Source organism: Alexandromys fortis, unplaced genomic scaffold (genome assembly GCF_014885135.2).
Source record: "Alexandromys fortis isolate MF-2015 unplaced genomic scaffold, M_Fortis_MF-2015_v1.1 scaffold_20, whole genome shotgun sequence".
In the NCBI taxonomy this organism is placed as follows: Eukaryota; Metazoa; Chordata; class Mammalia; order Rodentia; family Cricetidae; genus Alexandromys; species Alexandromys fortis.
Genome location: NW_026067903.1, coordinates 564,266 through 577,591, shown reverse-complemented (window position 1 = coordinate 577,591; position 13,326 = coordinate 564,266). Strand labels below are relative to the sequence as shown.

Here is a 13,326-nt window from a genome sequence, read left to right as displayed (position 1 = left end):
GGGAGGGGAAAGTGGCGCGGGGGGAGGGAGGCTGGGGGGGGGACGACAGATTTCCAGCTTCTACGACGCTCTGCCTAAATTAAAAAGCAACCAATCGGAACGGCCGGAAGGGGGGCCGCGCGTCCTAAGCCAGTCATTCCAGGCCTGCCAATCACCCAGCGGGTAGCCAATCAGCGGGGGCCCTGGTGCTCGACTTCCTTGTATTTGGGAAAGTGTGGTGGTGGGTGCGCGCTTGCGGCGGAGGGTAAACATTCGACAGTCCCTGCTCTGAGAGGGAGGGACGACAGGGAGCGAACTGTCAGATCCTAGCGAGAGCGGGCGCTCGTGAGAGGGAGAAAGAGAGAGAGAGAGAGAGGGGGAGAGAGAGAGAGAGAGAGAGAGAGAGGGAGAGGCAAAGTGAGACAGGGAGAAAGAGAGAACCCGGGCGCAGAGCTAGCTCCGGCTGCAACTCTGCCCCAGCACGCCCGCGCCTGAGCCCGCCGTCGGGCACTCTAGGAGCGGTACAACGTGCCCACAGGAGTTGGTTGTGTATCACGGATCCCCTGTATGCACACACATATCTCCACCTCCACCAATGCACTCTTCTTCTTCCTCCTTCTCCAGACAACTGCCGGGGGAAAAATAAAACACCAACCCCAACCAACCTTCAGCAACAAGGTAACAGAACAATTCGACATTTTTTTTCCTGTTCAATTTTTGCCTTGTTATATTTGTTTCCTAATTTCTGCCCAAAAGGAAAGATGTCGCACCAGACCGTGACTGTTGCGAGGAAAATGAAAAGGGACTCTTGTTTCAGAGACATCCAAGAGCTCCGGCAATAGCAACTTCAGAGAAATGCACCATCTCAAGAAGTTTTTCTAGGGCAGAACAAAACTTGAAAGGAGAAGACCAGAGGGGGAGAACAGGAGCCAGCCTCCCCACTCCGCAGACGCGAGCCGCCAATAGCACCACGCCAGTAAGGACCGGAAAAGTTTTACTATGCTAAGGGGGAAACAGTGAAATGTCTTGCTGAAGAGGAGAGAAGCCAGCGGACCAGCAAGGAGCGGCCGGATTGCTGGCCACCCACAATTTGGCCGAGGAAGAAAGGAACCGTTTCGTCCTTTGTTGTCTCGCGTGAAACCTTTGCTTAGCAGGTGGACAGAGCCCCGCGCCGGGGCAGAGTCCGCACCCGCCCGAGGACGAGGACAGGAGGAACAACCCGAGCCCCTGCGCCCGGAGAGAGCGCCCGAAGTACGGGTCCCCGCCCCATTGGGCGAGCCTCGCTGGAGCGAGCCGATTGCTCCCGGCCAGGGGGGAGACCACGACCCCCCCTGAAGGGGCTGGCCACGGAGCTCACCCCGAGAAGCGATCCCCCCTCCCCAGGGCGCTGCTCCTGCTGCGGCTGCTGCAGCGTCTGCTGCTGACCGAGGCCGGCCCGCGACCCCCGCGCCCTGCCGAGCGGCCTTGCAGCTGCAGCCCCGGGCCGCGGCGGCGGCGGCGGGGGCGGAGGCGGCGGAGGAGGAGGAGGCGGCGAAGGCGGCGGGGACCCGGGGCGGGGGAGGAGGAGCGGGGGGAGGAAGCGGGAGGCGGGGGGGCGCGGCGGCGGCGGCGGCGGCGGCGGCCGCGGCTGCTGCTGCGGCGGCGGCGGTGGTGGCGGCGGTGGGGTGGCGGGAGCGGAGCGGCATGGCCACGGCGGCTTCTAACCCCTACCTGCCGGGGAACAGCCTGCTCACGGCCGGCTCCATTGTGCACTCGGACGCGGCCGGGGCGGGCGGTGGCGGAGGGGGCGGTGGCGGCGGCGGCGGGGCGGGGGGCGGCGGCGGTGGCATGCAGCCCGGGAGCGCCGCTGTGACCTCCGGCGCCTACCGGGGGGACCCGTCCTCGGTCAAGATGGTCCAGAGCGACTTCATGCAGGGGGCCATGGCCGCCAGCAACGGCGGCCATATGCTGAGCCACGCGCACCAGTGGGTCACCGCCCTGCCCCACGCTGCCGCCGCCGCCGCCGCTGCCGCCGCCGCCGCCGTGGAAGCCAGCTCGCCGTGGTCGGGCAGCGCGGTGGGCATGGCCGGCAGCCCACAGCAGCCTCCACAGCCGCCACCGCCGCCGCCACAGGGCCCCGACGTGAAGGGTGGCGCTGGACGCGAAGACCTGCACGCCGGCACCGCGCTGCACCACCGCGGGCCTCCGCACCTCGGACCCCCGCCGCCGCCCCCTCACCAGGGCCACCCTGGGGGCTGGGGGGCCGCCGCCGCCGCCGCCGCTGCCGCCGCGGCAGCAGCAGCAGCCGCTCACCTCCCGTCCATGGCGGGCGGCCAGCAGCCGCCGCCGCAGAGTCTACTCTACTCCCAGCCCGGAGGCTTCACGGTGAACGGCATGCTGAGCGCGCCCCCGGGTCCCGGCGGCGGCGGCGGAGGCGCGGGTGGTGGAGCCCAGAGTCTGGTTCACCCGGGGCTTGTGCGCGGGGACACGCCCGAGCTGGCGGAGCATCACCATCATCATCACCACCACGCTCACCCGCACCCGCCGCATCCGCACCACGCGCAGGGACCCCCGCATCACGGCGGCGGCGGCGCGGGGCCGGGACTCAACAGCCACGACCCGCACTCGGACGAGGACACGCCGACGTCTGACGACCTGGAGCAGTTCGCCAAGCAGTTCAAGCAAAGGCGCATCAAGCTGGGCTTCACCCAGGCCGACGTGGGGCTGGCTCTGGGCACGCTCTACGGCAACGTGTTCTCGCAGACCACCATCTGCCGCTTCGAGGCCCTGCAGCTCAGTTTCAAGAACATGTGCAAGCTCAAGCCACTGCTGAACAAGTGGCTGGAGGAGGCGGACTCGAGCACCGGCAGCCCCACGAGCATCGACAAGATCGCGGCCCAGGGCCGCAAGCGCAAGAAGCGGACCTCTATCGAGGTGAGCGTCAAAGGCGCGCTCGAGAGCCACTTCCTCAAGTGCCCTAAACCCTCGGCACAGGAAATCACTAACCTGGCCGATAGCCTGCAGCTGGAAAAGGAGGTCGTGCGGGTCTGGTTCTGCAACCGGCGCCAAAAAGAGAAACGCATGACGCCCCCGGGCATCCAGCAGCAGACGCCGGACGATGTCTACTCGCAGGTGGGTACCGTGAGCGCTGATACACCGCCACCGCACCACGGGCTGCAGACCAGCGTGCAGTGAAGGCCGGGGGCGCAGCGCGAAGAGGGCCGCCGCCGCCACCTCCGCAGCCGCTGTCAGCACCGCCGCCACGGTCGCCGCCGCCGCCGTCTCCGAGCCGCCGCCAAGAACCGCCGCTGCTGCTGCTGCCGCCGCTGCCGCCGCCGCCGCCGCCGCCGCCGCCGCGCAGACCCAGCACCTGGCCTGGGCCAGTGCGTCTAGGCCGCCTCCCCTCTGCCCAAAGACAGGCGTGCCAGGACTCTAGGAGGAGGGGAGAACGACTGGGGAGACACCGACCGAGGAGACTCTTTTTGAAGTCCAAGGAAGGAGGGACCAAAAAAAAAAATTAAAGCATAATAAATACCAAGACTGATTTATATGCATATATAACAAACAAAACCGGAAGAGGAAAAGGGGGCAACCGGGACATCTCGTTTATACTCTGGTGGTGTTTTGTTCTGTTTTGAAAGAAGGTTGAAGATGCCTAGCGCACCGAAACTGCACTCTTGAGGTACTGTACACCCCGAGATGTCCTTCATGGCATCAGTGGAGAACACCTGCTTCGTCCTCCCCTCTGAGACAAGAGAGACACCCCCTCCCTTTCTTCCACTTCTTCCTAAAGGGCTGCCTAAAAGATCCATGGAAACTTTATTGGGAGCGACCTGAAAAGAAAGATGCACCAGGTTTCGTGCTGGTCTGACTCTACTCCAGAACAGTGTTTTTCTTGGCCATATTAAAGTCTTTGGGGAAAAAAAATAAATCAGCTATGAAATGGGAAGGAAGGAGAAACAGAGTCTGGGACGGGGGAGAAGATTCACAATTTCTGAAGTTCACAGACTGAATAGAAAAGCCAAAAGAAAGCATCCTCGCGGTAACCTTGGAAATAAAAGCAGCGCGAAAGAGCCCGGGCTGGGTGAGGCTGAAGGCCAGGCTCGTCCAGCCGCCAGCTGGGAGGGCACAGCAGCGGGGGCCAAGGCCCAGCCTTTGAGACCGCCCAGAGAGGCCAGGCCACCGCCACCGAACCCGGGCTTTGCCGACTGCCACTCGGGGTGGACCATGCCTAAAGATTCCACCGCTAATATTTTTTTTATTAACATTTTTTTATTTTTTATTTCTGGACTGACTCCGATTAAAAAAAAAAAAAGAGTGTGGAAAGAGAGCACCAGCCGCCGCACTTCCCTTGACTTCTGCCCTCAATCCGTTGCCAACTTTGATTGAATGGGTGCTGCGGATGTGATTATGTAATACTGCCATTTCCAAGCAGTGTTTTTGGTAGGTTTTAATAAACAGACTTTTCAAATGACGGCAATATAGAATCGTTAGATCCGTTGTTGATCTAAAAATATTTGCTTTATATTTTCATTAAATGACTTCTTTTAATATTTTATTCAGAATACTTATGAACTGCTGCAAAACGGTAATTTATTTTTCCCCAGATCTTGTATTACGTGTTTTTTTCAGACGAGCACAAATCAAAATGAAATGAAAATATGGACAGTTGTTAGGTAATAAGGGTATCTTTTGATGTGATCCTTTGATTGTAATTTAATTTGAGTAGTGATTCCGTAAGAGCTGATTGAGAAAATAAATTTGTTAGAATGAAATAGTCTGTGTCTGATGCATCAACACTGTGTGGGAAGAAGAGTTCTCTAGAAAATATTTTTTTACTAATGGAGATCCTTAAGTCGTAGAGCATCAAGGGAGCAGAGCTTCCCCCACGCAAAGGTGTGTTTGGAAACCTCCAGAACAGGCTAGGATTGCTGGAAACATCTGTGCTTTAGCAATAGAGGTTGTTCACTCCTTTTTGGTCCATACATTTCACAGTATTTTCCTTACCCTCAGCTTCAGCGTCTCTAGTGTTTTTTGCTGAGCGATCTATAACTACTAGCCATTTTCTTGAAGGTACCTGTTTTGAATCTCACGATTGAGCTACATCACCACTGAAAATAAACCCACCCGGTCAATCATGGTAAATACAACCCCTCATAGTTCAGTCTCTCTTTTTTTTTTTTTTCTCTCTATCTTCTTATCCTCCAATATATCCCTGTTTCTTTTTTTCCTAAAGATCAATAGTTGCAAAGGATAGCTTATAAACCATTGAAGTATTTTAACATCAATTACTCCCCATTGGTACCTATACGTGATTAGATTTCGGTTATTAAGCTTATGGTAAGCTTTTCTTATTGCTTTCATGAAAGAAGACCTTGCAGAGAGCCCTGCTTGACTCTGCACTTGGATGGTCACCAAGCTCAGACTCGAGGCTGCCCGTCTCTGTGGTTTGGTCCTCCGGAAACTTGGTTCTTCACCATTTCCAGTGCTGAGGGCTTTAGCTTTTCGGGTCACTTTTTAGATCAGCCCCTGCAGAGTGGCCACATTAATCAAGTTAATGTATCAATATTTACAACATGGAAAGATGGAAAACCTAGTGCCTCGGGTTGTGAGTGCTAAAGATGAGAAAGGCTCTGGTTGGTTGACTCCCTGTATGGTTTTTTTTTTTTTAAACTGAGGGAGAAGGCAGTGGTTTTTACACGAGAGTTTCCCCCCATCTCACTTAGCTACCACTCACTTTTTTGCCTAATTTTGTCTCCTTCCCTGGCTCAACCCCCCACCCCACCCCCATAATTTAGATTCAGGGGTCTAAAAATCCTGGGAAACTGTAAGAGTAAGGAACAACTATTTCTCCCAGAGAGACCCTAGAGCACAAACCAAGCCCCAGCCAGAGGGCCACGTATCGGGTGGCATTATGTTTGACACTAAATTGCACTTAAAACTCACAATCATTCTGATTTGTGAAATCTGAAAGAGTCCATATTTATTCAGCAGAAGAAGGTTGTAGATAAGAAGCTACATTTTACTTTTCTCTGGGGGTTGCTGTCTTCTGTTTCTCCTGCTATTGTTACTGCCCTTCCCTGGGAACAACTTGGTGTGGGGGTGGGGTGAGGCTCACCATCATTTTTCTTTTGGTGTTGTTACTCTTGTTGTTTGAGGGACTGTAAGAGTAAGCCAAGAAGACCTGTCTGGAAACCCAGGAAAGGGCAGGTTGGTTGTGAGTGGAGCACACCCCTGGTATAGAGAGGAATCCTGAGTTGGTTTTTGTTTTTTTGTTTTTTGTTTTGTTTTTTGTTTTTTGTTTGGATGGGGGTGATTTTGTTTTGTTTCGTTTGATTGTTTTCCTCCTGTAATAGTGGTGCTTAACTAGAAGGGGGAATGGGTCTATTTAAATTTTTAGGAGGTCTCTACTTACTTGATTTAGCTGAGGACAAGGGAGCTAACAACTAGATTTTTTTTACACTGTTTTCTATTAAAAAGAACCTTTGCTGATTATTTCGGAAGAAGCCTTGATTTAGAAGTGAAGAATCTGGGCACGCAAGGCGATTTGTTTGTCATTTTGCATTTTGTAAAGGAAGCTGATGCTTGCACTTTTTTTTTTAAAGTCAACCCTTTGAATGTATTTACAAAATGAAATTCCTGGTTGAAACACTACAGAAAAGATATAAAGCAAGAGGTTTTATGCTAAGGCTCATATTGTTACACATGTAAATAATGAAAATATTGTTATATATCCCCAGATCTTTATAATGAATTTGGTTATTGTGTTCCGTTGCGGCACAAATGTCTTGTGCTTCCTAAGCCTCCCATTTGTTTCCTCCATTGCAGCCGTCTCCTCCCATTTCAACCCAAAGGAAAGTGGCAAAGTTCTATCCCATCAACCTGGTTAGTTACAAACTAGGCCCATTCGTAGTTCTCAGTAGACTGTGGCTCCTGGGCTCTAGAGCCATGATCTAAGCCTTGACCACCTCGTCTGCCCGGTCACCTTCCCCTGACAATTCTCTCCAATAAATAATTCAAGGTGTATTTAAAAATATAAGTAAATTTGCTGTTATTGCTCTGCATTTTCCCTCCTTAGTATTACCCAAGGATTCTCTCTCTCTCTCTCTCTCTCTCTCTCTCTCTCTCTCTCTTTCTCTCTCTCAGATTCCCTCTGCTTCCCCGTGGCCTCCGGTGTTTGCTCATCCCATGCTCATGATCTGTTTTGTATGAATGGTTTTCAACCTTCAGAGAATAATTGGTTCTTATATCAAATGCAGTATATACTCTTCATAGTTTTATCACTGAGTGTAATATTTTAAATAATTTTAACAATTAAATTTGCTTTTTAAATTATATATTTGTAAAGTATTTATCCTGTTGGAAGCAACAATATATTGTTGTATTTATTCGTTTATTTTTGTAATAAATGATCAACGTCTTCAAGCTAAATCAAAAATGACACTTTTATATATCTATACAAAATGCATTTAAAGAGATGGGCACATTTGCACCAATTTGTATGTAAATAGAGTGAGAGCCACCAATAACTTGTAGCTTTCAGAACTAAATTGAAGGAAGAAACATTCTTTCCACATGGAGTTTAGTTTGCCCAAGTTCCAGGGTAATTAATCAACTCTGAAATAAATGCAACAGGTATTGGCAGTACATGTAGGCTTGAAATTAGATATTTAGGATGCGGGCCTGCTTTTTTCCCCACCCTCTTAAAATGGAAAGATATTAAAGAACTTTGTTCTTTCCCCGAAGTGCACGAGGTTGGCTGTACCGATCAGATGCTGAGTTTCGGTGACAAACCCCCAAACACCTGGCTGTGCTTGACTTCTGTGCTGGGGGAAGGAGAAAGGCAGCTGAGAGTTCGAGTGTTTCAGCGATCCAGAGCAGGTGACGGACTGAACCGAGTAATGCCAGGCTTAACAGCAACAACCAAAATGTTTAGACGGTTTTAAAACGACTGAGGGTCGAGCCCCTCCTTCTCCGGTCCCGCTACAGACAGAAGTAATCAGTGCAGGTGTTGTTGTTAGCAGCGGTGCGTGAGAGAGTTGGGGGGGGGGCTTGCTTCGCTGGACCAGCCAGAGCTCTTTGCTTTGCTTGGCTGGCCATTTCAATTCCTCGGGGTTCCTAGTCCCAGGGCCTGAAGGTCGCTCATGTGACCTCCTGGCTGCGGGGAGCCCCAGGATAGGCTTGATCTTGATTTCAGTAAGGAAATCAGAGGGCTCTGTGTTTACCTCCTGAACTTTCCAGCCTAGGGAAGGAAATAGAGAGGAGTCTGGAAGAGCAGGGGGTGGGGAGAGGCGGAGATAGCAAGAGGGGTACTTGTGTAATCAGATTCTTTGATTTTGTTAGCCTGGCTCATGGCCTATTAATTAGATTACTCTCTCTTTCATTCTTGATTTCACATCCGTGTTTGTTCCTGTATCCTAAAATGTGGGCGCGAACTTGGCGAGCAGGAGCCTATGATGTCACTGCCGGCCAGTGGCGGCGGCCTGGCCTTCTGGTGGGCTGTGGGCTGCTTTCTTGATGAGCCCGCTTTTCCTCGAGGAAGAGTGGGGCTCTGGCAGTGACCTCAGAGGGGTCTGGGAAGAGGGCAACAGGCATTCTCCTGGCCGCTCCTGTGGGGTGTGTGTGTGTGTGTGTGTGTGTGTGTGTGTGTGTGTGTGTGTGTACGCGCACAAAGGGAAGGAATGGGAAAATTCAGTCAGGTCTGGACTGGGAAGCCCTAGGGACACTGGCGACTTAGTCAGGTAAAGGTTGGCTTCAGGTGAAAACCAGTGAGCACTGGAGGCGAGTGGGAGGGGTCTAGGCAGTTGGCAGCCAAAAGTCCGCTTCCCTCCCTGAGGGAGGGCCGTGCTGGGAGCCGAGGTGGGGTGGTGGCAGTGGCCGCGGGGGCGGCCCGGTTCAGGCTCGGCCCAGCAAGGCCCCCGGTAGTCGAATGGTGGCAGCTGCTGCGGGTCGCATAAGTTGTTTTCCTCGTGGAGACCATTCAGCAAAAACGCAGGATCCTTTCTCAAAGATTTAAATTTCGCGGATGAATTACCATACACCGGTTGCTTAGCAACTAAATTCAAGCCGGGCTAAGAATATGCAAGCTTTTTGTATTCTCATTAATAAAAATGCCACTCTGACACAGCAACCCGACTTTGGATCACTGCAACTTCTGTAAAAGCCGTAGGAGAATACAAACCGATCCTGCCATTTAATTACAGATCAAAATGGCTTGAAACGTGATGTTTTGTTCATCTATCTTCCTAAAAGCTATGTAAAAAAAAAAATAACGGCTTTCAAGAACAGTAGTAAATTTTCTTCTTCTTTTTAAATGGAGTTGTCTGTCGAGGTTACTGATAATTGTCAAGTGAAGCCTCTTGAAATGTCCCTTTTCATCAACGTTCCTACTCTTTTCTCGAGTTCTTCCCCCAACTCAGTACTATTATTGTTATTGTGGAGATCCTGGGGCCTTGGACACCTTCGAGACTGTGGCTGTTGAGAAAGTAATCCACATTGGCTAGAGGAAGCCTGAGGGAAAAAAGAGAGTACAGACAGGAAAAGTTGTGGAAGTTTTCTTGAAAGGCTGGAGGAGCTGTTGAAGGCTCTGACAGCCTAAGTTTGGAGGTCTGGTCTGTCTCTTTCTGTCAGGCAGGTGGGAAGTAAAAGAGAAACGCCTGTTGTTCTTAGATTTTCTGTTCTGGGATCGTGAGTCTGCCTCCTGTTCACTGATAGAGGGTTGAATTTAGGGCCTTGCTGACCAGGACTTTCCCAGAAATTCTGCTCCCAGCTTCTCTCGGCCCAGGAGCTTGGGTCCCCCGGACAAAGTAAAGACTCTTGACCCCCTGGGTCTTCAAAGAACATGGCCCAGGCCTCGGACTAGAGCCAGAGATTTCTTGTATTCAAGGGGCAAACTTCGTGCCTCTCCCAAAGGATGCGGCCCATGAAGGGTGATGCTTTGCTTTAGAAGAGGGTTCCGAACGACTTCTTTTGAAACATTCCAAAAGTGGAGGGTGAGGCAGTCAGGGCAGACTGACCTTGTGCAGGCAGGCCTTGTTGTTTGGGAGTGCACGCGAGTCTTGGCTGCTGGGACTGTGGAGCAGCAGGGGTCAGGGCTGTGTGCTTTGTGGAAGTTTTGGGCCCTTGCAGGCCTTTCCCAGCATGGAGTTCTTGAATAGCCCTGAATGCTTGGACAGGCCTTGGCTTTTCTTGGCTTCTCTTGGGCCACAAGGACGCCGAGGTGGCCAGGCTGTTACCAGATCACCTAAAGCACCGGATCTCAGCCCGGACACTGGGGACCCCTAGGCCTACCATACCCCAATGTCTTATGCGGCCTAAGCCCTGACAGTATGCCAATCGGCTTGTGTGTACCCAATGTCCCACCAGGAAAGATGCATGCTGACTTTGCTTCGAAACTCACAAAATGTGGAGGAGCTTAGCTTTAGATAAAATAGTGGTAAAAATGTGAAGCCCTCAACACACACACACACACACACACACACACACAAAGGCTCCGGTAATATTCCCAGAGAACCAGCCCCCGCCTGCCCCCCCCCTCCCGCGGTCCTTAAAATTTTGCAAACGGGAAACTTGAGACGAGATGTGTCCCCAGGTCATCCTGGCAAAGCAGAAATTGGGAACCTCACAACTGACTAGATACAGCCGGACTTAAGGGGAGCAAAGGCAAATGAGTTACCCTCTTTTCTAGAGTGTTAACAAGGCAATACAGCTTCTTTTTTTTTCCTTTTGAATTAAAAAAGATACATAATAAACAATGACCTGATTACTTACAAATACAGTTTCCCCGGGACAAGCCATATTTTGTATGTAAGTCACTAATGGACCCTGGTGATTTTTTTCCTTCTACTTTGGAGACCTTGTTAGCTCTTTGAAAAGAAGGGGGCAGTCTTCCTGTTGCTTGAAAAAAAAAAAAAGTAGCAAGTACTTGGACAGTTTCTGTCTGTGGATACATTTAACACTATGAAATAACCTTCTAAAATACATGAGAAGGGGTTTTCTGTTTGACTCTTAGGTTGTGTGTTGGGCGTCGGTGGTGAGTGGCCCAGTGGGGAATGTGAGGTAATGTGACCCTCTGCATGTGTGCTTTGCTTGGGGACACAATGACACAAGGAAACTTTAAATAACTGGAGTTGGCTAACAATATGAGGAGTAAAAGAGCTCTGATTTCCAGAGTTTAGGGACTGTCTATGGGATGCAGTGTGGTGGTGCGTTACTCAGGCTGCCTCCTTCTTACAGGGATGGGGAAGCAAGTGTGGAGGTGTTCCTTACTTGGGGCATAAGGCTCATCTTTTTAATTTGGACTTTCCTTCAAGTTTCCTCTGGTAAGAACAGTTCAGGGGAAGGCACGGGACACATCTAGACTGTGACTGTGGCTCTGTAAGTCCCTGATACTAGACGACTTACAAGAGACAAATGATGGGCCAGACACTGCATGAGGGAAGCACAAGCATCTTTTAATTCTTTTTCCTTTCTTTCTTTCTTTGTTTTCTTTTTAATGAACAAGAGATATTTTGTTGAAGCCCGTCCAGGAGCTCAGGAATGATGTGCCCCCCAGGACAGGCTCTCAGCAGAAGGTGGATCCTGGACCATTGGCTTGAACTTTGCACACTGAAACAAAACAGATACTGGTTTCCAAAGGCTCCCAAGTCAGCACTAGAATGAAAAGTGTCAAATCTCATTCTACCCAGGTCAGACACAGCGCCCACCTCTTTGAGCAGAAGCCAAACTGGCAGGCTCTCAGGACTCCTAAAATGGGCTGGCAGGGAAGGGGTTAGTTTTTCATTTACATTTTCAAGTCTGAAAAACCCACCTGCACAGCTAAAGAAAAATTCAATAGATCTCATCAGAAAGTGGACCGGCACCCCCAAAAATAGCAAAAGGAAAATAAAAGTCTTAGTGGTTTGGCCTCAAGACTCTCCTGACTTACAATGGTAAAAAGGCCAGTAGGCAAACAAAATACAACCATTTGCAATGAACACTTTTAAGGAGAGAGGTCTTTCAAATTTTAAAATTGCACCAGCAAGTCTAATTTCTATGTTGTATCCCCTGAAGATTTCTACCCAGAAGGGCTTTTAAAAACTCTCAACCCCGAGAGAAAGACCTTTAACCTCTTCCAAGAGCTATTTAATAGCTGTCCCATGTGTTTTTTGTTTTCTTCAGTGATGAGAACACAGGGCCTTGCAAATGCTAGGTAAGATGGAGCCAGCTTCGAGGTGTGTGCAGGGAGGGGCTTCCTTTAAATACTCTCCCTCTGAGATGAATCACCAACCCTTGTCCTCAATGCTTTTAACAAGAGAGGTGTGCGTAGCTGTCAGCCTCAACTGCGCAGTCTTAGGGGAGTAGAAGTGTTAGGCACCCAAAGGTACAGAGCAGCTAGTATCTGAAATGGGCTTTCTGCTCCTCAAAGAGGGGGGGCTGGCAAGGTCAGCAGTAGTGGGCCTGTTCCCCCAGGCTCTCCTGGGGGTCTCAAAGAAGAAGCCTGCAGAGGGGCAATGGAAGCCAGGAGACCAAAAGAGAAATCACTTACCTCAACCCTTTGTTCTGGAGTGTGAGCTAGGGCATCAGAGGGAAACAAAAGCCCCCAGAGAACAAGGCTTCTACTTCATTTGTATCTCCCAGGACCCTTACCAGAAAACCAGGCTGGTTGGCTGGGGTCAGAAATAAATAAAGAAAAGGCAACTTGAGGGATCTTTACCTTACAGATACACCATCGGCAGGGAGAGGTACATACACTTGATTTTCTCCAAGTGACTGTGTGGTGGGCAGGTAGAAAGGCCTGGAAAAGAAACAGGAAAACAAATGGAATAGGAAGGCTTGGGGTGGGGGTGGGGTAGGGGGTAGCTGTATAGGACCAGTGTGCATGCAGAGCTGGTGTATGTGTGCAAATAGTTGTAATTCTACCCTCTGTGTACCAGAGCACCCTTCGCGGATCCCGCTTAACCCTGTACCCTGTGGCTCAGGAGGATTTATACTTATGGCAACTGAGTGGAAAGCAATTGTACCCACAAATCCTGCAAGCTGACTGCCATTTGGCAAGTGCCAGCCAGGTAGTACAGAGCTTGGCATCCTCAATCAGCGAGCTCTTTCTGCCTTGAGCCTTACCAGGGGAGGACAGGTGTCTTCCTCTCTTTTGAACCCTGTGGGTGTCAAGCTCAGTTGTCCCTGCCATACTAGGAACGCTTACTTCTTCATCAGCTTACTGGACTGGAATGTGTAGCAGCATGAGGAGGTCACTTTCAAAATGTTTAATTTGTAAGGATGGGGGTGGAGAGCCCATCCTAAAGGCCATACAAACCATGTTTATCTGCCCTGACCTGGGGGAGAGATTTTAAGTAGGGGGCAAGCATCTGGTAGGATGCTATGGACCCC

The 13,326-nt window shown here is 51.0% G+C and overlaps 1 protein-coding gene across 1 annotated transcript; it reads left to right on the top strand.

Moving 5' to 3' along the window:
• Nucleotides 1-1,662: 1,662 nt before the first annotated feature.
• Pou3f3 (POU class 3 homeobox 3) lies at nucleotides 1,663-3,212 on the top strand. Its single transcript, XM_050134791.1, has one exon. The coding sequence runs from the start codon at nucleotides 1,663-1,665 to the stop codon at nucleotides 3,151-3,153; it is 1,491 nt and encodes a 496-aa protein (XP_049990748.1). The 3' UTR covers nucleotides 3,154-3,212.
• Nucleotides 3,213-13,326: the final 10,114 nt, after the last annotated feature.

Excerpts from the sequence above, each read along its gene's own strand:
- Pou3f3 (XM_050134791.1), top strand. The coding sequence starts at position 1,663 with ATGGCCACGGCGGCTTCTAACCCCTACCTGCCGGGGAACAGCCTGCTC.